At 39.1% G+C, this 27,376-nt stretch overlaps 1 protein-coding gene across 1 annotated transcript in view; it reads left to right on the forward strand.

The window, feature by feature from the left end:
• Nucleotides 1–2,439: 2,439 nt before the first annotated feature.
• The window catches only part of LOC136152404 (multidrug resistance-associated protein 1-like), a 91,024-nt gene continuing 66,087 nt past the window's right edge, over nucleotides 2,440–27,376 (forward strand). The window contains exons 1-5 of the mRNA XM_065913693.1: nucleotides 2,440–2,594; nucleotides 9,256–9,317; nucleotides 17,693–17,840; nucleotides 18,583–18,725; nucleotides 23,525–23,702. Coding sequence (XP_065769765.1) covers nucleotides 2,532–2,594; nucleotides 9,256–9,317; nucleotides 17,693–17,840; nucleotides 18,583–18,725; nucleotides 23,525–23,702 — 594 coding nt within the window. The 5' untranslated portion in view covers nucleotides 2,440–2,531. The remainder of the gene's footprint in view (nucleotides 2,595–9,255; nucleotides 9,318–17,692; nucleotides 17,841–18,582; nucleotides 18,726–23,524; nucleotides 23,703–27,376) is intronic.

The raw sequence follows: 27,376 nt of genomic DNA on the forward strand, positions 1-27,376 counted from the left end.
TGGCTCTGTTTTTCATGTTTTGTTTTACTGACCCTGAGGCTTTGTGGGGTCTTAGTTCCGTGACCAGAGTCAAACTGGCATCCCCTGCATTGGAAGGTGAAGGCTTAACCACTGGACCACCAGGGAAATCCCAACCTCGGAGGTTCTGACCCTGATCTGTGATGATTTCCACAATAAGAAAGGGTGAGGTACAGTGCCTGCAGAATGTAGGAAGTAGAGCAAACTCCCTGGAAGGATAAGAACTCTAGTGATGAATCTTTCTGGCCACCTAAAAAATTGAATATTGAGATGTAAAATATGCCCCGCTCATTACTAAATCCCTAAGCCCTTATTTTCTACTTCTCTCTGATCTTCTTTTTGCTGGAAAAGGAAATCTTTATTTCCCAATTCAGCTAGCATGAGAATGCAGTGAGTCAGAATGCTAATTTTGTGGGAAGGTTTTGTTTATGCCAGGGTCATTTTATTTAACATTTTCTGTTTCCTTAGACAAATCGGAATATTTCACTGAGTTTTCCTTAAGTAAGCATTGAAGCAATGAAAACTGTAATTTCTTTCATAAAGCAAAAACAAACAAACCAAAACCCCCATGCCTTCCCTTCCATTCAGTTCAGTTCAGTTCAGTCACTCAGTCTTATCTTGTATCTCCTGCTGCAGAAACACGGCTTCCCTTTTACTAGCAGTCTTATCTCGTATCTCCTCCTGCAGAAACTTGTCAAGTTTAATTTTGCAATTTTGTGGGGCACCCAGAGATGTTTCTCTCAATCCCTTTTGGTAGGGGCTCCAGCACTCCAGTTCCCCAACACACCTTAAAGCCCTTTATAACTTTATTCCACTACCTTAGGGATTCCTCTTTCTCACCAATCCAGGAGCTGGGTCACTTTAAAGAGCTGAGTATTCATGGAAATCTGTCTGTTTCCTGTTGTTAGAACTACCCTTTCCTGAGGGAATTAATTCCAACAGGAGGGAAGAAAATGCTGAGCCTGATTTAGTTCTAGGCCTTGCTTTTTTTGTCTTCCCCCTCTGTGGTACAGGTTCAAGTTCCTTCTTTCCTTGTAGCTAAAAACCAGGAGCTATCTCTTTAAGAAGAGAGTGACTTTTCTGATTAGACTTCAAAGAATAAATAGTTTAAAAGTGCAGATGGGGAAAGGGTCCCTCAGGCTGAGGCTGATGAGTAAAAGATGTCCACAAGTTGATAGGTGAATTTGTTGAAAAGTCCTGGAAGATGTGAAACAAGATTTCTAAATCCTGAACTTTGACTTCAGTTCTTCAGAGACACATTTACAGTGAAATCTACAACTTCCTCTTTCCATGGAGTCTGACAAATAGTCTGAAGACAGGAAGAAAGCCACATAAATGGTGTTCTAAATATTCTCCAGCACTGTAACTCCATGAGCTATCATTTGGTCTATGCCTTATGTAGACACTTGTAGATCCACTCTGTGGGCAGGCTAAAACTCCCCCTACATAACATCTTTGAACCACTTTTTCCAGGATGCTGTTTTTTCTTTTTGTTGTTGTTGTTTTTTTTTGGTTTTTTTTTTTGTTTTTTTTTTTGTTTTTTCTTTCTCTAAATACTCAATTCTTTCTTCTACTTCTAACATTAATTTCAAGAAGCAGAAAGAATATTTCTTGGTTCTGAAACATAATACCCACTCTTGTAAAATTACCACATTTCCTTATCCTTATCTCCATTATACAAAATTCTTAAAGTTAGTCCCTCTTCTGTCATTTCAAGTTCTAAGTTAATCAAAACAAAATATTTCATTAGACCAATGACACATCTCATGGGAAGGGATTTGTTGCATAAACCAATATGTCTTTATACAAGGTTCAAGATCCATGAGTATTTATTAAATGTCAAAATGCCATCCTTAATTTTCATATCTCCCTTTATATGTCATGGATTATATTTCACTTAGTTATTTGCTAACCTTAGTTACTACGAAGTTATTCCATTTATTACATAGCCTTATGATTAATTTGAAAAGTAAAATTTAGATTCCCTATACTGTCATTGTTTTTTAATACGAAGAGAAGCATTTCATTAGGTTTTTTTCTTTAAGTTTCTAATCTTAAAGCCCTTGCAGTTAAATTCTCTCTGTAAAATTCTACTGACACCTGTTCTCCTTAACAGCTTTCTGTAAGGGACAGATATTAACATTCTGTTTGCAAACACATAAAAGTCACCCCAGGGAGGAAGGAGCTTTGAGTTTCTCTTATAAAGGGGCACATTTTCTAACAGTGCAACCCTGGAAACTGAGAGGTGAGAATTAGAGTCCAGTACAAGTTCCCCAGGAGGCAGAGATATTTGGATTCTACGGAAGGTCCCACTTCCCATCGGGCCCCTCCCTTCCTCCCTTTTTCCAGCCGCCGCCCAGGCGCGGGCGGGTAGGGCTGGGCGGCCGCCGACATGCCCGGGCAGGGCGCTCGCGTCCTTCCACCTTCCAGACGCCGGATTGACAGTCCCCGCAGAAAGGGAGCTGACAGCCCGGACTATCCCCGCTTGCCGTCGCCGGGAGCCGGCGTGGACCATGTTTTCCATCCTGGGGAGATGGGGCGCCAGCGGCTTCTACCAGCGGATCACCGAGGCGCAGGTAAAGCTCTTTGGTGGAGGTGGGAGAGTCGGGGCGGTTTTCGGGCCAATCTGGGGACGAAGGGATGGCTGAAGAGCTGAGATCTGGGAGGATGTGAAACTTCACCGAACAAGACCTCAGTCCAGGTGGCTGCTGGAGGAGAGAAAGAGGCGTCTTTGCAGGGATAAGTGGCCCCTCCTCCTGTAAACAGAAAGGAGCTTCTGAGAAAAGAATGAATGGACCTGACTTCCGCTGCAGGAGTGGACGGTGGGGTGGCATTCTACAACCAGTGGTAGAGTCCAATAAAACCGCAGGAAGAGACCGGGGTAAATCAACTCTGTCAACTGACATGATATTGAGAACCCGAGGCCTGGGGCAAACCCGGAAACTGCGGACCTTTGACCGCGCCTCGCTGCCCCGGCACCCTACCCCTGCCCCCACGCTGGGGTAACAGGTGCTTCTACAATGGAAGTCAGGTGCATGAGCTCCTCCGCTGTTGGATGCTGCGTATGGACTAAACCGCTTCAGTCGTGTCCTCTGGCTGACTCTCTGCGACCCCGTAGACTGTACCCTGCCAGGCTCCTCTGTCCATGGAATTCTCCAAGCAAGAATCCTGGAGTGGGTTGCCATTTCCTTCTCCAAGGGAGCTTCCTGACCCGGGGATGGAACCCACCTCTCTTGCATCTCCTACATTAGCAGGCTGGCTCTTTACCACTAGCCCCACCTGGGAAATCCAATTTCCTAAAAATATCTTACTTGTTTTACTTCTCATCACTACACAACACAGGTCTTACAAATAGGCCTAACACACTTAGATCTGTAGTACTTAAAAAGTAAGAAAAAAAATTTCAGATACAGAGGATCTTGTTCTCATCCTGGCTTTTGTTAGTAACTCCAAGTGTCAAATAAATAAGACAGTCTATTAATTACATATGAAACTATAAATTTCTTTAAAAGTAGGACAAATTATATGTACTCTTTTAAATCTATAAAATATAGGTATTGAATAAGTCACTTAAAATGTGCAAGAGCTTCACTAGGACAATATACCTTTTGTGGGTTTTTTTGTTTGTTTTTTTAACCTTAGACATGTCAGGCTTAATCAGGCAAACTGGTTTAACACCATCAGTCTAACCTCAGAGGTGTCCAAAGGCAGTGAGTTACAAACAGGTGTGGTGTGAAACTCAAACAATTTCTTCACCCCAAATTCGAGTGGGCTCTTACCTTTAAGTTTCCAACCGTGTTTATTTCCTTGACTATTACACCAATAGCTTTTTGGACCAAGAATCCATTTAGAAAAGATTGAAAATACTCATTTAAATAGCATTTTCTGTTTGTTACTTCTATGACACCAAGTTTTTTGGGTTTTGATTTTTAAGTTGATGGCTTTCAGGCATGTTGAAAACCTTGTATGATTATATTTCATTACTTAGACTACATTTTTAGCCTAGTAGATCTCAGATAAAAATCCCAGCCTAACCTATAAGCCAAGAACATGACTTTCTGATTGAGTTTCTAGGGCTGGCATAAATAGATGTATAAATAAAAAACCTCTTAAAAATTTTATTGGTGGTGATTAGCATTAATTCATTTACATATTTATTCATGTAAAACATTTTATGAGCTGGACCCTGGAAATATTAAATATTAAAGAGCAGACACATTACTTTGCTAACAAAGGTCCATCTAGTCAAAGCTATGGTTTTTCCAGTAGTCATGTATGGATGTGAGAGTTGGACTATAAAGAAAACTGAGCACCAAAGTATTGATGCTTTTGAACTGTGGTGTTGGAGAGAAGACTCTTAAGAGTCCCTTGAACTGCAAGGAGATCCAAGCAGTCCATCCTAAAGAAAATCAGTCCTGAATATTCATTGGAAGGACTGATGCTGAAGCTGAAACTCCAATGCTTTGGCCACCTGATGCGAAGAGCTGACTCATTTGAAAATACCCTGATTATGGGAAAGATTGAAGGCGGGAAGAGAAGGGGATGACAGAGGATGAGATGGTTGGATGGCATCACCAACTCAATGGACACGAGTTTGAGTAAACTCTGGGAGCTGATGATGGACAGGGAGGCCTGGCGTGCTGCAGTCTATGGGGTCGAAAAGAGTTGGACACAACTGAGCAACTGAACTGAACTGAAACATAGTAGTTTCTACCCTCCAGAGAAGAGAAGTTTGGAAGGAAAAAGTACCTGTAGGCAAATTATTGAATAGTCAGGTAAGAGTGAATTCAGGGAGGACAGAGCTGAAGAGCCTTTACATCTCACGTAAGGAATTTGTTGAGTTTGCTCTGGTAACACAGAACACAAAATTGAGACTTGGAGGTAGGGATGGGAGGAGAGGAATCACTAACAACGGTACATCCCTCCAGACAATTCAAGCACAAGTAAGATTTAGCCAGCAGAAGTGAAGTACAAAGAAATGGACAAGAAGAAAGGGGTTTCTAAGTAGCGGCAGACAGTGACAGCACGTAATGGGTAGAGCTGAGGGTGTAGAATTATGACCTGAAAATAGAATGAACTTACTGGGTTCAATTCAATGTCTTATGCTTCTCAGTTGGAGGATCTTGGGCAAGTTTATTTTTTAAACTCTGGACCTGTGTTTCCTCTTCTGTAAAATGGGGTTGACAAAAATATTCCCACCACTAAGACACATTATATTTAATAATACATATATTTACAACAGAATCTGGCACATAATAAGTGATTGAAAAACCTAAGTTCTAAAAAGTGTTAAGTCCCTTTTGCTTTCTAGATGGTTTTCCTTCTCTGTAAGACTTCCTGTATAGGCATTTTTCCATATCTTCCTTCAGTCTTCCCAAGATCATTCTCTAATACCCACAAAGGAAGTTCCTGAAGTCAGGGGTTATTAGATTTTGTTAACTAAAGCAGTCACACAAACCACATCCTCAGGAGGCTGCATCAAAGAAGATTGCCAGCAACATGTTTCACTAAATCCTGGACCCAGGTTATGCTGTGGGCTAAACTTCCTGCTCCTCCATCATAATGCAAAAATAACAGGACCACCATTCAAATGAAAATTGCACATCAGATCTCCTGGAGGAGGGAATGGCAACCCACACCAGTATTCTTGCCTGGAGAATCCCACGGACAGAGGAGCCTAATGGGCTACAGTGCATGGGGTGGCACAGAGTCAGACATGACTTAAGCGACTTCACACAGCCAGCCGCACAGAATTAATATTAAGGTGTGTTTATAGGATGCCTAGTATATACCCAGGGCTAGATAAGTACAAAGATAATAAAATAGCTTAGAAACAAAAGCCTGTAATAGGCGGGGGGAGATAAAAGAAATGGGAAATGATTTGATATCAGGTCTGCAGAGGAAGTGGTGTCAGCGAGAACAGGTGAGTTGAAAGGACTACGGAATGTCCAGTGGAGAGGATGGGAGTGAATTCACTCACTGAAGGAAACACAGAATTGTCATATCCTGGTTTTCAACATAGATGTTGCTTTGCAGCAATATGTTGATAATAAACTCAGTGAGACCCATGCTATGAATTCAGCAATTATTTACTGAGAAGCCATTTGTATGTTCTTGGTACTTGGTAAGATTTAATTACCTCTACTAGATATTTTGCCTGCCTGGTATTTCTTCTGGGAGGTAAATGTGCTTGGAATTCACTGTAATAACTTCAATATAAGATGCCTGGCCTTCATCTAATGAGGCTGTTTATTTACCAGAGTACTCAAAGAACCTTGTATGAGATGCTTTCACATGAAAAGTGGACCTAGACCAGATGTCAAATACCCAGTCCTTGGCCTGCTAAAGTAACCTTGCCTACTAGCTCTGCAAGACTTTGGCCTTGGAAAGAAAACTTTTTTATTTAGCTGATGATTCCCTGGCCCAGCTGGATCATCGCCTCAACTGGGGTAGCTTGGCCTATCTCTGCTGAGCTCTTTCAGATATGTACTGTCAGCTGGAGAGTTGGCTGGTGGCTGGATAATGTAGAATCAATGTCCTCACATATCGGGCAGTCTTCAGGCTGTTGGTCAGGTTGATGGGGTGTCAGATGAGCACCTCGTTTCTAGTCCATGTGGTCTATCACCCTCCAGGAGGCTAGCTTGGGCTCAGTCACATGGTGCACTCAGGGTTCCAAGCAGAGCAAGGCTTTTGAAGCTTAGAGTTGGAGTTCTCTTCACATCACTCCTGTTGCATTCTCATAATCAAAATGAGAAACAATGCTAGCCCAGATTCAAAGAGTGGGAAATAAAATCAGTCTCTTGATGGGAAAAGCTGCAAAGTATTTGCAGCCATTTGCAGTTGGGCACAGAAATATATGTATTTTTGATGTGAATATGATCTTCATATTGGTGACCAATTATCAAATTGACAACTCCCTATAAAATAAAATGTGACCACTGAGTTAATCAGAGAGTCTTCACACATTTTCCTCACTGCTATATATACTAATTTTCCAAATAATGTGTTTGATAGCAAGATTTATGACAACATTATAGTTCACTTGTTGGCATGGTTGTTTTGGGCTTTTTATTTATCACATAATAATGTGATAAATGTTTTACATTTGTTGGAACATTTATTTCTTGAAACAACAGTGGAAGGATATATAGCAACTTGTTAAAATATAGTTGACCCTTGAATAACATGGAGGTAAAAGGTGTCAAATCTTCTCAAAATAAAAAATCTGCATGTAATTTATAGTCAGCCTTTCATGTATGTGGGGTTCCCAGGTGTTTCAGTGGTAAAGAATTTGTCTGCCAATGCAAGAGACACAGGAGATGCAGGTTTGGTCAGGAAGTTCCCCTGGATAAAGAAATGTCAACCGACTTCAATATTCTTGCCAGGGAAGTCCCATGGACAGAGGAACCTAGAGTACTACAGTCCATGGGGTTGCAAAGAACTGAGCACACACACATGCTCATTCCACATATGTAGTTCCTCCACATCTAAAGTTCCTCATCCATGGGTTCAACCAATCCATGATTGTGTGGTACTAAGAAAAAATCCAAATATAAGTGGACTCATGCAGTTCAAACCCATGTTCTTCAGGGGTCAACTATATATATACATATGTATAGTCGATAAGTTGTTTAGTCGATAAGTTGTATCTGACTCTTTGCGATCCCATGGACTACAGCCTGCCAGGCTCCCCTGTCCATGGGATTTTCCAAGCAAGAATGCTGGAGTGGGTTGCCATTTCCTTCTTCATATATATATGTATATACATACACACACACATATATATATGCAATGATTTATAGTGTATAATTTGCTATAACTCAGAGAACAGATCTGAAGTGAGTATTATGCTTTCTCATCTTTAATCAGAATATTTTGCTGTGAAAAATGAAAATCTCTCAGTTGTCTCCCACTCTTTGTAACCCTAAGAACTGTAGCCTGCCAGGTTCTTCTGTCCATGGAATTCTCCAGGCAAGAATACTGGAGTGGGTAGCCATCCCCTTCTCCAGGGGATCTTTCCAACCCAGGGATTGGATCCAGGTCTCCAACATTGCAGATGGATTCTTTACTGTCTGAGCCAATAGGGAAGCCCAAGAATACTGGAGTGAGTAGCCTATCTCTCCAGCGGATCTTCCCAACCCAGGAATCAAACTGGGGTCTCCTGCGTTGCAGACGGATTCTTTAGTTGCTAAATCTTCTCTGACTTTTTGTGACTCCATGGACTGTAGCCCACCAGGCTCTTCTGTCTATGGGGTTTCCCAGACAAGGATATTGGAGTAGGTTGCCATTTCCTACTCCAAGATTATTTTGCTGTTCAGAATGAAATATTGTTTTATTCCTTTAGATTAAGAATTTTTTTTAAATGTGATAAACAGTTCATGAATATGAAACCAGAACGGGATTAGAGAGGATTAATGCAAAGTTGTTAAATATGGGACAATTTCTAACAGTGAAATTTAATTTTGTAATTAGTTTAACTTTGTAAAAATAGAGATTGATGCTGACCTTAAAAAAATGTAAGATTATTGCCTTTGAGACCTTCTCTTTTAAACCCTTCTTCTTTTGGTCAAACTTATCAGGTCAATGGAAAGAGTATTATGGAAATACTATAACCTTCACAAATAATATATAATTGTGATAATATGTAATTATGTATGTATATATGCATTTATACAAATTATGTAATTAACCGTTTACACAGAAGTGATTAAACCAAATGCCTATTATAATCTATTATTTTTCTATTTATCAGAAGAAAGATAAAGATGTTTTTCACTTAGTAGTTAAATATTTTAAATTTAGCTTATATTGTGCATATATGTAAGCTAAATTATGTATTTATATATATGCATGTATATACATACATATATACACAGTCATTTTAGTTTGAGAAGCTATATATATATATATTTATACATATACATATATATACATGTGTGGTGATTCATATGTAGAGAGAGACAGAGAAAAAGAAGAAATAATAGGAAATTTAGGAATAGTTTTCCTTTTCTACATGGTTTCTTGCTATGAAAAAGTCATAATATTAGAAGAAATCTTAACTTTCCTCTAATACATTGTCCAAGGATATCTTAATTGTATTACTTGAAAATTATATTATCAACATAGGTGAAATATAAATGATTTCATGTTTGCTTTCCACTTGCTGACAAAGATATTTCAAATGTAAAAAAAGGCATTTTCTTCATACACTAGCTGTTATTTATTTATTTATTTTAGAGATGCAGTCCAGAGAAAAGTGCTTCATTCTTCAGTAAGATGACCTATTCCTGGTTTAGCAGGTAAGAATTTTACTAATTCATCTGTAGTGTAACACATTGAGGAAAATTCTGAGTGAAATGACACTTACATGTTATTCCTTTAATCTAAGCATGTGTATTTTTACAAAATAACTTTGCAAAGGTTTTCTTTTCATATGACTTATTCCAAAAACATCCCAAATAGTAACATACGAAATAGGTTCACAGATAAGACTGTGAATACTCCTGCAATATGGCTGCCTATTTATAGTATTTCTATCCCTATTAGCACTAGGAAGGGAAAATGAATATATATATATATACACATATACACATACATATACATATATATGGGGTTTCCCTGGTGGCTCCGTGGTGAAGAATCTGCCTGCAGTGCAGGAGACCTGGGTTCAATTCCTGGGTTTGGAAGATCTCCTGGAGGAGGGCATGGAAACCCACTCTAGTACTCTTGCCTGGAGAATTCCATGGACAGAGGAGCCTGGTGGGCTACAGTCCATAGGGTCACACACAGTTGGACACGTCTGAAGCGACTAAGAAGCAGCCGCAGGTGTATATATACACATATATGTTTAATCATCATGTATCTGCTATTTACTGTTACCCATTTTATATATTTTATTTCATGTAATTTCCCCCTAAGTCCTATGAGCTAGGCATTTACAGATGAGGACATTTGAGGCTCAAGGAGAGGGAAGCCAGTTAGGCTTGATATCTAGGTAGGAGGTACCTAGGTAGGAGGAGCAGACTGACCTGATGTTAGCAGTCAGTTTGAGTTCAGGTTTCATGCTTTCTTTGTTCTGCTTTGTTATTCTACTTTTTACTGGAAATGCTCCCATTTATACTTATCTATGTAGTATAGCAGTAGTCACTCAGTCGTGTCTGACTCTTGTGACTCCATGGACTGTATCTCACCAGGCTCCTCTATCCATAGAATTCTCCAGGCAAGAATGCTGGTGATGGTGCTTTAGTTGCTAAGTCATGTCCGACTCTTGTGACCCCATGGACGGAGAACCCACCAGGCTCCTCTATCCATGGGATTTTCCAGGCAAGAATACTGGAGTGGATTACTGTTTCCTTCTCCAGGGGATCTTCCTGACCCAGAATTCAAACTAGGTCTCATGCATTACTGCCAGATTCTTTACTGACTGAGCAACAAGGGAAACTCAAGAATACTGGAGTGGGTCGCTCAGATGGTAAGGAATCTGCCTGCAACGCAGGAGACCTGGATTTGATCCCTGGGTCAGGAAATCCTCTGGAGAAGGAAATGGCAAGAATATTGGAGTGGGTTGCCATTTCCTTCTCCAGAGGATTGGCTGACCCAGGGATCAAATCCACGTCTCCAGCCTTGCAGGCAAATTCCTTAACATCTGAGCCACCTATTCTGCTTTTTGCTGAAAATTCTCTCATTTATACTTATTTATACTCCTATTGAGGAGAAGGCAATGGCACCCCAGTCCAGTACTCTTGCCTGGAGAATCCCATGGACGGAGGAGCCTGGTAGGCTACAGTCCATGGGGTCGCGAAGAGTCAGACACGACTGAGCGACTTCACTTTCACTTTTCACTTTCACGCATTGGAGAAGGAAATGGCAACCCACTCCAGTGTTCTTGCCTGGAGAATCCCAGGGACGGGAGCCTGGTGGGCTGCCATCTATGGGGTCACACAGAGTTGGATACGACTGACGTGACTTAGCAGCAGCAGCATACTCCTATTGAAACACACACGCAATCATTTTGTAAGGCATATAATGTGGTTTATCTTATAGAATAATGTATAATATGTGATGAGGGCTTTAACACAAGAATTAAATCATATTGAATGAGAAGAGCTCATTTTTTCTAATTTTATACATTCAACAAGTTTCTTTATGTTTTCTTTTCTCCTATAACAGAATGTTTATGATAATATGAAACTAAATTTAATCATTCTAACTTAATGCCCCTTGCTTTATAGTTGGTAGAAACAAAATTGCCCAATTTGATCTACAAATATCGGGTTAAGCAAAAAGTTCATTTGGATTTTTCTGTAAGATAGTATGGAAAAATCTGAATGAACTTTTTGGCCAACCCAATGTGTTTTTAAGAGTAGGTGAATGCTTTTATATAAAAAAAGTTTTTTGCATGCTAGATGTCCTACATTATGCTAACCTTTCCAAATGCAGAGATAAATGATTTAGATCTTGTCTTCCAGGAATTCATAATAGAATTAAAAAGATTAAAAAGTACACAATCAATTACCCAAAAAGGCAGTCTAAGCATGATGGAGAAACACAATTTTCAGAAATGTCATTTAACCACGTTTGTACAACTGGGAATGTTTTGCAAGTGATTAATGCCTTAACCCAACATTTAAAAAGTATAGGGGTGAGCCAAAGTGGCATTCCCAGTTGAGCAAACACCATTTACAAATCATGGAGGCAGGGGAGAACTGACCCTTCCATGTTGGTATGTCAAGAGATCAAGTTGAAAGGACAGATCAGTAAGAGTTCTCTAGGATATCCTGAAGATAGTGAGAAGCCACTGAAGGATTTTAAATAGAAAATGACATACGATTTGCACTTCAGAAAATCACCTGTGCAATTCTGTGGATATATGTAGGAGATGAAAATGGAGAGAGACTGGTCAGGAGGCTCTTTGGATATCCTGGTAGATTTATGGTTACCACCTGAACCATAGTAATGATAAAGATGATGAGCAGGAAGGAATACATTCAAGAACTTTTTAAGAGAGTTGATCGGAAGAGGAGATTAAAGAACTGGGGAAAGTGTTGAATAACGTTGGGTTTCTGGGTCAGATAACTGAGAGTTTCAGATATTGTGAAAATTTGTGAAAGCAAAGTTTCAGTTTCTGGTGCCTGACTCACCCCCATTAAAAAAAACCTTACATGTGTTGGAGATGTAGACCTCAGGCTTACAGACGTGGATTGAGACTCATTGACTGTAGATCTGTAGTCATGAGTGTCATTGAGATCAAGCAGGAGAATCTTTTTAACAAACAATGTATTGGGAGTCCTTAGTATTTAAACAGTAAGAGGAGGCAGAGTCTACAAAGGAAGCTAAGTATTCAGAATGTAAGGGACAAACCAAAGAAAGAGTGTGACTGGAAGCTAGGGAAACTGTCAAAAAAGGAAAAAAAGGTAAGTGACCAATAGGGCCAAATACTGAAAATTAAAATAAGAAATGAACATTCTCCATTGAATTTGGCAATGTAAAAATTATTGGTGATATTCATGAAAGTTGTTGAAGTAGAAAACTGATATACTTGATAAGCAAATTACTGGGCAGAAGTTGAATTATGATAAAAATTCTAAGTTATACAAATCTGTGAACCATTTAAAGGGGATTGCAGAAATTTTATGACAATATGCTATATTAAATTATGCACTAGAAAAAATAAAGTTTAAATGGAAACTATGTAAATGTGGACTATTTACAGTTAATGATTTTGGTTTTTCAAATTTGTGTATGTTTAGATATGTTTTTCAAACCTGAGTTCTGTCTCATCCATGAGTTGAGAATAAGAGTGATGTCTACACTGGTTTTAAAATTTTCAGACTGTCATTTTTAAGTCACAAGCTAACAGAATTTAAATGGTGCAAATAATTTTAAGTAAATGTACTTTAAAAATTTTTATTATCAAACTATATGCATTTTGGCAAATGAAAACAATGTGTATTTATGTTAAATATTACAAACACAATTTTAGGAGGCATGAAGTATGAAGCTGAAATTAAATTTAATATCAAATAAAACAGCAGAATTTAAAATATAGCAACTCAAACATCTTGAAGTCTATATTTTAGATCAAACAACCAATAAGCTATAATTTTTGAATATCACATTTATTTTCTGTTTTTCACTCACATGTCAGAACTAGATAGGAAATATTTTCATGGCATGCCATTATCTGAAGCTATCATTGGCATTAAACTAATGTGGTTGCTTATCTGGTGATGAAACAATTGCAGCTGAATCATAGCTATTGTTAAGAGAATGTCTCTTTCAAGACACTGGTTAATTGTGTTCTCAGATCTGTTCTTTGAGTTACAGAATGAAATCAGAAATTATTTCCTAGGCTGAATTCAAGCTCCCCTAATTATATGAATAATTTGATTAAAATGTGCTCAGATGATGCGAATGATTAGGAAATTATATGCTTATGAGCCATAATTCCTAAGGCAGTAGCTGTCTAGATCATGTTGATGATTAATAATTATGAAGGTTTTATTAGCAAATATAATCTGTCATCAGTGTATAATAATCATGGTCATAGAATGATCCCCTTGACATACATGGAAAAATCTAGTTAACATTTTTATAGTTCACAATTGAATTATTTTAACTGGGGATACACTATTCAATCTGTCCTACCTTTTCCTCACATATTAGTAAAATTTGTACATTACCTGACTGTGTCTCATCCTAAGATTTTTGTACCAACTGACACCTTGCCTTTGCCCATTACACAATCACCCCTTTCCAGAAATGTTTAAACAGATGATTAGCAATAATGAGGGCTTCCCTTGTGGCTCAGATGGTAAAGAATCTGCCTGCAATGTGGGAGACCCAGGTTCGATTCCTGGTTCAGAATGTTATCCCCTGGAGAAGGGAATGGCTACCCACTCCAGTATTCTTGCCTGCAGACTCTACTGGACAGAGAAGCCTGGTGGGCTGCAGTCCATAGGGTCGCAAAAAAATCAGAAACGACTGAAGTGATTTAGCACACACAGCACAACAATAATGAAATTGACAGTGCTGCCATATACTTTCCAAGTATTTCGATTATTGCTCATCTACAAAATGTATATTTCATCTCACCCTGTTAGCCAACTGCCACTGGTTTACTACCATTAATATCAGTTGGATAGGATACTTATGCACACTTGTTAATGTTAAATACACTCAAGTTTCTCTCTAATGTAACAAAAATGAATACACAGTGGAAATATTACATTTAATGACATTGTCTGCCTTTGGGTAAGTAAGTACTGGTGTAGATCACATTTAAAAACCTGTGACCAGTCCCTAGAGTTCCTGCTGTTTAACAGTCGATAAAAATGATTGCTTTATTTGCTTTAGAGAGTTGTCCTTTGAAAAAAGTACAATAGTCTATAAAAAACCAAGCTGCTTGTATCTACCTTTATTATTGCTTAAGGACTAAAGTCCACAAGTTTATGGAATCTGGTGCATTTCATTGTTGGGAGAGTCAACTATTGGTCCAAGAAGCTTCCCAAGTGCTGCTTCAGCAGTTGATTTAAAGAAGCACTGCTTCCTCTTCTCCTGGATTCTTATGTGTAAAAGTTAGACCCAGAAGAGAGCAAAAGAGGTGGAAGACGCACACACCTGGTAAAAGGGAAGTCACAGCCGAGCCCAAGTTCACCACAGTCAATTCGGCTTAAGTGTCACGTTTAGATGCTTCTTTATTTGGAGACTCAGCATGAAAGCCAGGGGTCACTTATCCCCATGAACCAAAACCGCTGAGTTTTGCACAGTTCTACATCAAAATGCTGAGGCAGTAGATGTTATTAAAAATGCTTTTGTGAAAATCAATGCAATCTTATTTTGAAAACGAATATTTATTTTGTGGAATGGAATAGAAGAACTTAATATGACTTAAAGTAGTTTATTGCTTAATATGTTTTTAAAAGTGCACTGCAGAAAAATGTCCAGCATATTGAGCCAACAGAAACATGATTACAGAAGGTCTTTTCTTAGTACATTTAAGCTTTTTTGTTAAATATGAATTGTAATATGATATTAGGTAATGTGTAATAAAAGTGAAATTAAATCCAGTGAAGACTGGTTACCACGGGATTTAAATCCATTCCGGGGTCAATCAATTCAGATTGTTCAGTAACAATGACAGTGAAAGCAATTCCAATCTGGGGCAGTGTAATACTTTGTTATGGTCTCTTGGACTAAAATACTTTATAATGAAAAGAACTGAAGCTATAGAGTCAGAAGGCCCGGGTTTAAATGGAAGTTTAATTTCTCACTGAACAAGTCATGTCATCAGGCTCAAAACTGAGTGTATCTGAACTATATCACTTAGGAGTGCTTCACATAACAGAATACTCAAATAATAATAGCTTAAACAGATAGATTAAAAAAAAATTTTTTTATGTTATCAGGTAGTATACCAGCCTATATCCTGCTTCTTCTTTCCACTCCATCCTTAGTATTTGGATATTCACCCAAATATCCAAGGCAAAGATGGCTTCTCCATTTCAGACCATCATGTCTTCAGAACAGGAAGGAGGAAAGCTCAGGAAAAAGGAGACAAACATTTTTCTCATTTTGAAGTTTTGTGTCTCCTTTTCTTTTTACTTTTAAATTTTTTGTGAGGCTGGTGGGATCTCAGATCCCCCTTCAGGGCTTGAACCCTGCTCACAGTAGTGACAGCTTGGAATCCTAATGACTAGGACACCAGGGGACTCCCTGTCTTGTGTCATCTTTTGAAATAGAAGTTCTCTTCAGTAGATTTTTTAAATAGATTTTTTAGCTTTGAAGTGAAAGTATTAGTCACTCAGTCATGTCCAGCTCTTTACGACTCCATGAATTATAGCCTCTGTCCATGGAATCCTCCAGGCAAGAATACTGGAGTGAGTAGCCAGTGCCTTCTCTCGGGGATCTTCCCAACCCAGGGATTGAATGCAGGTCTCCCACATTGCAGGCAGATTCTTCCATCTGAGCCACAGCCTTAATTAACTTATTAATGCCAAGCAAATAGTAATGAGATTACAGGGACATGTTACTTTGCCAACAAAGGTCCGTCTAGTCAAGACTATGGTTTTTTCCAGTAGTCATGTATGGATGTGAGAGTTGGACTGTAAAGAAAGCTGATCACCGAAGAATTGATGCTTTTGAACTGTGGTGGTGGAGGAGACTCTTGAGAGTCCCTTGGACTGCAAGGAGATCCAACCAGTCCATCCTAAAGGATATCAGTCCTGAATATTCATTGAAATGACTGATGTTAATGCTGAAACTCCAATACTTGGGTCACCTGATATGAAGAGCTGACTCATTGGAAGAGACCCTGATTCTGGGAAAGATTGAAGGAGGGAAGAGAAGGGGATGACAAAGGATGAGATGGTTGGATGGCATCACCAACTCAATAAACATGAGTTTGAGTTAAACTCTGGGAGTTGGTGATGGACAGGGAGGCCTGGCGTGCTGCAGTCCATGAGGTCAAAAAGAGTTGGACATGACTGAACAACTGAACTGAACTATAGGGACTGTAGTTGGAAAACTCTGTGGTTGGAATATGGACTTACTCTCAGTTCAATAGATTTTCAGCTGAATAAATATCAAATTCTAGTTAGTAGGAAGATGATGAGGCAGAAGGAATGGATGTAAGATAAATATAAATTATTGTCTGCAATAATAACATTTGTGGTATAACTAGACCATGCACTTTAGTTTTCCTGGGACAAGCCCAGTTTAGACCTATTGTTCTTGCATAATTACTCACAATGTACTCTGGAGCAAGCTCTTTGAATGGAGAAATGTAGAATTACTAAGAGGCTGGCAGTATCTTAAGGCTTCAGCTCCAAAACAGCTCTGTCATATTGACTCATGTTCTATTGGTCAAAGTAAGTCATATGTGGCCAAGACCCAAGTTTATACAGCAGATACAGGTCCTCCACTTAGACACTCTGTAAAGTCAAGTGTTGAAGGGTCTGTATAGTCCCAGCAGAGGACAGATTCATTTCTCTTTTCACACAAGCTTAAAAATCAAATGTGGGTTTTGGCGTGAATATCACTGTGAATATTAGCTATTTAAGTTCCAGTAAGGGAGGTAAGGGTGGGTTTTGCTGGTGGCTCAGTGGTAAGGAATCCGCCTGCCAATGCAGGAGATGCGGGTTCAGTCCCTGGGTCTGGAGGATTCCCTGGAGAAGGAAATGGCAACCCACTCCAGTATTCTGGCCTAGAAAATCCCATGGAGAGAGGAGCCTGGTGAGCTACAGTCCATGGGGTTGCAAACAAGTTGAACATGACCGAAGTAACTAAACAACAGTAAAGGGAAATAGAGGAGGTGGGTGTCTCCAGGATGAGATGAGTAAATGCGATTAGTGCTTCACTGAATAACTGGATATCTAAACAGCCCTTTTAAAAGCTACATGTAAATCCATGGCTGATTCATGTGTATGGCAAAAACCACTACAATATTGTAATTAGCCTCCAACTAATAAAAATAAATGAAAAAAAGTTACAAAGGATTATTATATATTATTGAACTTCAGGATAGAGTTGTTATGATTTTTCAAACACACACTCTAGTGAGTCCAACCTGGTCAATAAGATAATTTATAAATCAAGAAGTGAAATGAATATATGCAGGTTACTTTTAACGATTGTTGGTTTTGATGAATTGTTTTCCTTACTCTTGCATTTTTAGAATAATTATTTTAGGCTACAAGAAACCTTTGGAAAGAGAGGATCTTTTTGAACTTAATGAAAGCGATTCCTCCTATAGTGTGTGTCCCATCTTTGAGAAACAGTGGAGGAAGGAAGTTTTAAGGACTCAAGAGAGGCAAAAAGTAAAGGTAATTATTAAATCCTTAGTACTTAACTGCATAACTTGTTCCAAATATGAGATATTATTATTAATATAGAAAATCCTTTAAATATGTTAAATAACATGTCATTTCCCTAACAATACTAGCTGCTATTAAAGCTAATTTCTGTTGGCAAATTATTCAGGAGCTCTTTAAAGCTCAGGAGCAAGTGTGTTATATGTATATAATTTGGGGCTTCTCACTAGTATCCTTCCACATCCATTGTTGCAAAGATAGTTTCCATATCCCAGAGGATCATATCTATTGGTCAAAGTCATGTAGTGGCCAAGGCCAAGATTTATGGGGGGCAAGAGTAGGTTCTTCATATGTAGCATCATGCGCGATGCGCACATACACACACACACACGAGAATATATATATATATGTATACATATATATATAATGTATGTATATATAGTCTTTAGACTTCTCAAAAAGAAAATATAATTTGAAGATAAAAACTGTATTAGTGAAACAGTTTCAAAACTCACAAAAGTGATTTAAAAAATGGTTTCTTTTTCTGTTTATGCCACATGGTATGAATAACACCAAGAGGTTTGGCACCATTCTATACCAATAATAGGGACCATGTTTTCAAGTTTAATTGAACTTATTCCTTTCATATTGCTTTTTTAACTTTGGAGTACATTGCTAATTTTATGATTATATATATTTTATGGATTAGTTCTGTTCTCTTTTCTCATTGCTTTTGTTTTCCTTAATTATATAGTCATCTTTTCATAAGGAGGCACACACCAGGAAGCCATCTCTACTCCGGGCATTGTGGAACACTTTTAAGTTTGTCCTGATTCAGGTTGCTTTATTCAAAGTATTGGCTGATGTTTTGTCCTTCACTAGCCCACTCATAATGAAGTAAGTTGAAGTCTTTTTTTTTTTTCCTTCCCCATAAGTACCTGATAAGGAAGTTTACTGTTTCACTTTAAAAATGTACTAAAAAAGAGTGGAGTGGGTTCATATTACAGATTTTATTTAGGATACAGGCATTCTATTAAGTTTGTGATATGAATGCGAATTATGATAATATAGTAATTATTGCAACAACCATGTATTAAGCACTTTTCTAAAATCTTTATATTATCTAATCTAATCTTTACAACAATTCTACAATGTAGGAAGTAATATTGTACTCACTAGCACAATGTAGAAACAAAGAAATCTCTGTAATTTGCCTAAGACCACACCACTAGAAAATACAAGAGTCTCAACACAAATCTAGGAAGTCTGGCTTGAGTTTATATGTTTAGGAAATGAAATGACACATACCTTTACTATTTTTCTTTGCTGTGACCTTTTTGGAATTGAACTTTATCAGCCAAGGTAATAATATATAAATATATATCTGCATGTGTTTATGTGTGGGCTTCCTTGGTGGCTCAACCGGTAAAGAATCCACCTGTAATACAGCAGACCTAAGTTTGATCCCTGTGTTGGGAAGATCCCTTGGAGAAGGGAATGGCTGCCCACTTCAGTATTCTGGCCTGGAGAATTCCATAGACTTTATAGTCCATGGGGTTGCAAAGAGTCGGACACAACTGAGTGACTTTTTGGAATTGAACTTTATCAGCCAAGCAAATAATAATACATAATACTGCATGTATCTATGTGTAAATAGAGAGAAAAATATTTAAGTAATTTCTATTTCTAATAGTGTCTATATGCAAGAATTCATGAGCAGACAGTAAAATTGAGTCTTTGATTATATGCCTTCTTCATTATATGCCTCCAAGGGTACAAGGAAAGATTTTTTTTATTAATCAATTATTATATATTTTTTTGTTTTGAGTATGTTTTCAAGTTGGAGTTTTTAAGAACAATTTAATTCATGAAAATAAAATTAATTCTCAGTTGCCAGATCCCAAATCACATCCGGGGACATATTTAGCCCATATTTATTAAGCGCCTGCTATATGCCAAACTGTTCTAAATACACCATAAGAATTGAGCAAAAATCAAAAAGTCCTTACTCTGATGACACCTAGAAGGGAGAGACAAATAATAAATGAATCAGTATACATTTTATTAAGAGGTGATTACTGCTAAGGAAAACAGTACAGCAAAGTAGTGGGGCAGAGCATACTGGTCTAAGGGACTGGAAGTTGCTGTTTTCTGTGAGGTGGTTAGGGAAGACATTGGTTATAATGGTGAGACTTGAACACAGTTCTGAAAGAAGTTAGGGAGGAAGCCAAGATATACCTGTTGCAAATAGGAAGAACAAAGAGGGCTAAAGCCATGCGGCAGCAGCATGCTTGGTATTTTTGAAGACTCACAGGAGGCAAGTGAGTGGAGCAGGGAAGCTGAGAGGAAAAGTGATAGGATTGAGGTCAGATATATACACTACCATCTATAACATAGACAGCGAGTGTAAAGCCACTGTATATAGCACATGGAGCGTGGCTCAGTGCTCTGTGATGAGCTAGAGGGATGGCATTGGGGGGTGGAAGGGAGGCTCAAGAGAGAGATTAATAAATGTTTACTTATAGCTGATTTGTGTTGCTGAAAAGCATAAACGAACTCAACATTATAAAGCAAGAATATTCCAATTAAAAAAAATAAAGACATCGTGGGAGTAGGGAGAAAAAAAGATTGAGGTCAGAAAGTTTGGGCAGCTAAGAAGATTTTGAAGGACCTTACAGAATGTGGGGGGAGGCTTTGTGCCTGAGGTGTTCTCTGGGTCCCAGGGACCACAATGTTCATTATTTTCTGGGATCTGTGGAGTGAGGCTGCGCATCTGGATCTGTCATGGCCAAGGGGGTGGACCTTCACTCCCAGGCCCTGAGCAAGGGTACAGGGCAATCCCAGGCCCCTTGTTATGTACGGGGGTTTGAGGGCTGCCAGGACAGTGGACGTAGATGCCACTGCCACCCTTCCCCCTCCTTCCCTACATTCACACTTGTATACAGTGGCCAGAATCCTTTAGATGAGAGATAAAAGCTAGAGCTCTCACTGGTGAAACTTGGGCCCCAGACCTCCAGAATTCCTCCTCCAAAACTCCTTCTTTCTGTTTGAGAGTGCCCTAGTAAGGCCCTGAAGACAGGGATTCCACCCTTCATTTCCAACGTGGGCATAGTGCAGGCAGATGACAGCATACCCTCTTCAAAATTCCAGAGGGCAAAAGCCAACTTCAGGCGCCACCTGGGTGATGAGGACCATTCCTTTCTTCCCCTTTCTCCTTCACCATGAGACCAGCAACATTGGGCCAAAGTTTCACACCTTAAAAAGTACAATGGTTCCCTATTGTTACAATGCAGATTCCAAGGCCAGCCTCTGAGTTTCTGCTTCACAAAGTCTGGGGGAGGATCCAGAAATCTGAATTTTAAAAAAGTTCAAACTGGGCAGCTCCAAGAATCTTGAAGAAAATGATCCCCCATTATTCCCCTTCCACACCCAGAGTAGAGGAGGGCCACAACAAAACCACTGAGTGGCTCCCCCAATATTTAGTGGAGGGCTTCCCTGCTGGCTCAGACAGAAAAGAATCTGCCTGCAATGCAGGGGCCTGGGGTTCAGTCCCTGGGTCAGGAAGATTCCCTGGAGGAGGAAATGGCAAACCACTCCAGTATCCTTGCCTGGAGAACTCCATGGACAGAGGAGCCTAGCGGGCTACAGTCCATGGGGTCTGCAAAGAGTCGGACATGACTGAGCGACTAACACACTAACACATACAGAATGGGAGGGGGGCTTCCCCAGTGGTTCCGCAGTAAAGAATCTGCCTGCAATACAGGAGATGCGGGAGACTCGGGTTCGATTCCTGGGTCAAGAAGATCCCTTGGAATAGGAATTGGCAACCCACTCCAATATTTTTGCCTGGAGAATTCCATGGACAGAGGAGCCTGGCAGGCTGCAGTCCATGGGGTTGCAAAGAGCTGGACACAACTGAGCAATTCAGCATACATGCGCAGAGAATGTGATGATATAGGGCTTCATGTTGTGTTAGAAGGTAAACCTTTGGAAGATTTTGAGCATAGAGTGATATGATTAGACTGCAGTTTCATAGGAATCACTCTAGTGGCTATGTAGAAAATGAAGTAAAGAGGAGCAAGAGTGGAAGAAGCAGCAGCTATTAGCCAACTATGGTAATCGAGGCAAAAGTCAATGGCGGCTTCAAGATTGTCGATGAAGGTGATAAGTGGTCAGATTCTGGCTTTATTTTAAAAGTTGAGTCAATATTATCCATTGATAGTTCAATGTAGGTTGAGAGAAGAAGAAAGGAGTCATGGTGCGTTCAGAGTTTTGTTTGCCACAAGGTGAATGAGTTACCATTTACTGACATATAGAAGGCTCAGGAAAGAGTAAGGAGTGCAATTTGCTAAATTTGAAATATGCATTAGATTTTCTGCAGAATTAAAGTAACAGACCTGACTGTTGTCCTTTGGAAAGACTGTTTATACAGCTGGCCTCAGGTTGGCAATTAGAACTTGAATTTCAGGAGGGTTCCCACTTACCCTAGCTGATAAGAGTGGTTCAATATGGCCAGACTGTTTTATATAGTCAATATGATCCACGCTGAATTCCTGCTTTTTTCCTGCGCATTTCGAATTTTGGCCTGTGGTAGAAAGAGGGTACCCTGGATGCTGAGTTTTTAAGGGGCTTCCTTGTTGTTCAGTCACTAAGTCATGTCTGAATCTTTGCAGCCCCGTGAACTGCAGCATGCAAGTCTTCCTTGTCTTTCACTATCTCCCGGAATTTGCTCAGACTTGGTGATGCCATCCACCCATCTCATCCTATGTCACCCCCTTCTCAGCCTGCCCTCAATCCTTTCTAGCATCAGGGTCTTTTCCAATGAGGTGGCTTTAGGGGAGTGACCACATCATCATGGTTATCTGGGTCATTAAGACTTTTTTTGTAGAGTTCTTCTGTGAATTCTTGCCACCTCTTTTTCATCTTCTTTGCTTCTGCTAGGTCCCTGCCATATCTGTCCTTTATTGAGCCCATCTTTGCATGAAATGTTCCCTTGGTATCTCCAGTTTTCTTGGAGAGATCTTTAGCCTTTCTGATTCTATTGTTCTCTGCTATTTCTTTGCACCGCTCACTTAAGAAGGCTTTCTTATCTCTCCACTCTATTCTTTGGGATTCTGTGTTCAGGTGGATATATCTTTCCTTTTCTCCTTTGCCTTTTGCTTCTCTCTTCTCAGCTATTTGTAAGGCCTCTTCACACAACCACTTTGCTTTCTGGAATTTCTTTTTCTTTGGGATGGTTTTCGTCATCGCCTCCTATACAATGTTGATGAGATTACCGTATGAAAACTAGAAAATACCTTTCTACCCAGAAGCCTGAGAAACTAATTGTTGACTCTGTGTGAGTGTGTGCTCAGTCGCTCAATCGTGTCCGATTCTTTTGTGACCCCATGAATTGTAGCCTTCCAGGCTCCTCTGTGAAAAGGATTTGCCAGCAAGAATACTGGAGTGGGTTGCCCTTTCCTCTTAGAAATGGAACTCAGGTCTCCTGCATCTGGCCTTATTTATATAAAACTTGAGTAAAAATAAAGGGAGGAAGGATGCTAAATTGGGCAAGTGGATAAAAAGAGCAGGCAAGAATATATGTGTATGTGTGTGTGTGTGTGTGTAACATTTTGACAGTACTTAGTTCACATATGTATTTTATTACTTTGGATGTAACACTTCTTCCCTTTTCTCAATTTGTATATGGCCTTCAGGCAAATGATTCTTTTCTGTGAACAACGCCCAGATTTTGGCTGGAGTGGTTATGGCTATGCTTTGGCGCTTTTTGTCGTAGTCTTTTTGCAAACCCTGATCCTTCAGCAATACCAGCGTCTTAAAATGCTCACTTCAGCAAAAATTAAGACAGCTGTAATTGGACTGATCTACAAAAAGGTAAAAGATTTAAGAAATTCCAAGTTTCTAAATGGATTGTGTCCAATATGTGCTTTAAAATAAGGGATCTGGAAAATTAGCAGTAGTATTTTAAAAATTTCTAGTATGCAATTTGAATATACATTTTGCTGAAAAATAACTTTGACTCATCAATGTTGGTTACACCAGTTTCTTTACAGGGTCCTCTATATTTCCTGAAACTTCAAGTCAATCCTAATGCGTGAAACTCAATGATGTTCTTTGTCCACTCTTAATGTCACTTAACTCCTCCTCAGAAAAAGAATGGAATTGAATATTTCATGATTGTCTTTATTTATGTATCAATAAATTAATTTCCCTGGTCATTTTCTTTCTACATGATACCTTTTACTTCTTCCTCTGCTCACTCTACTTTTTACCGAAACAAAGCCATACTTCTCTATAGAGTTGTTATCTATCTCTCTTTGAGTCTAAGCCCCCTCCTACCGACCCCAAAAGCTGGTTGGCCCTTATACCTAGGATGACTCTAAAGTTGTCCTTTCTTGAAAATGCAGTTTTAAACATCACCTCTTTACCATTCAGAGCCTATTTACATCATAATTAAAAACAATTAAAAACCTTCCTCCCTTCTGTTGTTATTACTGAGTTAGTCAGTCAAAAGTATATTTTGCCTTCTTATTCTATAGTCATATGTCAATCTGTGTTCTTGATATTTGGAATAGGAACTTAACTTACCTATTGTACCTTTATCATCTAAGAGAGTGGCTTTTACATATTTTTATAAAAGCTGGAAGACTGAGTAAGTGAATAAATGAGCCATTACCTTCAAAACTAGGGAACTATTAAGCATACATAATAAATGTGTGAAACTATCAATAAATGCAAATGTTCTAAGAAATCAGATAAGCAGGAAATCTACAATATTTGATTGGAAAGTTAAGGAAGGTTTCACATAGAAAGGAGCCTTGAAATAATCTTTGGGAGAAGTGTAGGATTTGTTGACCTGGATATGAAGTGTCACAGACCATTTGGTCATATTAGGCCAAACTGGAGACAGCAAGTGATTTTAGAGATTCTAGAATGATCCAAGCCCAACTAAGCCAGAATATAACTGAACTTGCAGTAAACCTAGCTCTATGTGAAACTGAAAGTGTTAGTTGCTCAGTTGCGTTCAAGTCTTTGTGACCCCTTGGACTGTAGCCTGCCAGGCTCCTCCGTCCATGGAATTTTCCAGGCAAAAATACTACAGTGTGTTACCATTTCCTTCTCCAGTGGATCTTCCCGACCTAGGCATTGAACCTGGGTCTCCTGCATTGCAGGCAGATTCTTTGCCATCTGAGCCACCAGGGAAGCCCTGTATAACTAGCTCTGTGTGTAACACACCCCAGATACAGGGTCAGAAAGGCTGTTTGTAATTCTACAGGTTGTAACTTCTGAGAAATACAATATGGAGAAAAGATATGAAATACAAATATTAAAGAGTCTAGGAATCAGTTTAAATGCTAGTATTTGTTTCCCATACATGGCCTATATGGAACAGGTCTTCATTCATTGATTAAAGCATTGGAGCTTAGGTATAGGATTTGGGTGGATTTACAAGCATCAAAGAATAGATAGCAGTAGAAATTGAAGCAAACCATCAGAAATAAAAAAGAAAGTCGAGTCTTGTGGGTGAGTACATTAAGTGCAAAGAGACCCTGGAGATAATGTAAGAGGGAACAGAGTCTACAGGAATGAGACTATATGGGTCCTTAGAGATTATTTAACAACAAAGAGCTCTCTAAGATCAGAGGGGTTCAGTGGGTCCTGCAGTATGGATTAAGACTGAGTTCTTAGTCCATCAGACAAGCAGCAGAAGACATTAGTTAGTGACCTGTTGTGCTCAGATGCCCTGGGTGGCCCATGCAGGTGACATTAACATAAGGCAGTCTTTCTTCTGAATCTCTTATCCTATATTTGCTTTCCAAAGGGACTAATTGGGGTTATTAGATCTCTCGCCTCCATTACAGGTTTTAGGATTCTGATGTTTATCATGTTTTGATAACCTCAGGATCCTAAATGGCTCTCATAGATGACCAGATAACTCATATTCATCTGACACTGGCACTCCTTCATCAGATATTCATGACTAGACTTGGGTAAAGCTAGTTTCACATCCTTTTCCTGGTGAGGAGGGGAGGTGTTAGAAAGCTCTTTATCTCTACCCATCCGCATGAGAGTTACTATTCTAGTAAAGTTCAAGAGACTTCATTTTTAAGGTTTGTGGGGAAGAACACGGACCTCTTTATACTTGACCACTTCATGAGTCTTTGGGTCTCAAAATTCAGTTTTGTTACCCTTTCGCTACCAATTACAGGCTCCATGACAGTTTTTGAGGACTAAGAACATGATATGTTTCAAAAGCAGCATCAGTTAGTTCTGTGCTTAATGTGGGCAGCCTGTGGGCATTTTGTCAAATGCCATCCAGTAGAAGTTTTTCTGATTTTTGAATTATTCTATATTCACATTGTGTAGTGTGGTAGCTACTAATCACATATGACTGTTGAAACTGAAAACCTGGCAAGTAAGAGCAAAGAAGTAAATTTTTAATTTCAATTAAACTTAATATCCATATCTAGACTGTCTACATTTCTGGCTAAAAGATATTCTTTCCTTAATTGTGGGAAGAATATAGTATAAAGAAAATTGATAAAATTCCTTTTCCATTCTTTAAAATAGAGGTACTTAAATGTAATCAGGAGAAGAGAGAAAGAGAATCCTGGCATACTTTTTTGCATCCAAAAGAGCTAAAGAAAATGAATTCTCATAGATTTGTGAGGATTCACCTTTACATACACCATGACTCATTAGAAGTATGGTAACCACTGAGAATCATTGGAATAGAAATACTTAGGGCTCTTCCAGCTCTAAATTATATAATGTCTATGACTCAAAGCTAGGGTGGTCAGGAAAAATAGTTCAAGAAATAAATATTTGAACCAGGGCTGTGGCCAAAAAAAAAAAAAAAAAAAAAAAATCAGCAAAGAACAATATGAGGGAGAATGTGAAATTACAAAGCAAATTTCATAATCATATGACAAAATGAGTCATTACTGAATTGAAGTCAGTAATAAACAAGATATTTCCAGTCGGTAAAAAGGATTCTTGAGGCTGGGAGCCATATATGCTTTATCTGGGTCTTTCTACGGCTTCCCTGGTGGCTCAGATGGTAAAGAATCTGCCTGCAATGCAAGAGACACAAGAGACTCAGGTTCAGTCCCCAGGTCAGGAAGATCTCCTGGAGAAGGGAACAGTTATCTCCTGGAGAAGGGAATCGTTACTCATTCCAGTATTCTTGCCCAGATAATTCCATGGACAGAGGAACCTGGCGGGCTATGGTTCATGTATTCACAAAGAGTTGGACATGATTGAGCAACTAACACTGTTTTAGAGCAAAATGCAATCAATGAAATGAAGTTTCAAAAAATAATGAGTCACAAGGTTGTGTTACCAGTCTTCCTGAGTGAGACTCCAACAAGGGTCCTTCTGCCATCTGAGTTCTGGTCAGGAGCAAAGGAAGGTTTTATTCTTTGATCAGATAATGAAGAGGTGTGGGCCTGTTCCTTGAGCATCCACTCTCCCGATAGGCAGTAGGTAGGGCTGCTTTATAGGGATCCCTCAAAGTGAGGTTCTTGTGGAGTTGGAGCAGGGGCAGC

Source organism: Muntiacus reevesi, chromosome 21 (assembly GCF_963930625.1).
Source record: "Muntiacus reevesi chromosome 21, mMunRee1.1, whole genome shotgun sequence".
Classification (NCBI taxonomy): Eukaryota; Metazoa; Chordata; class Mammalia; order Artiodactyla; family Cervidae; genus Muntiacus; species Muntiacus reevesi.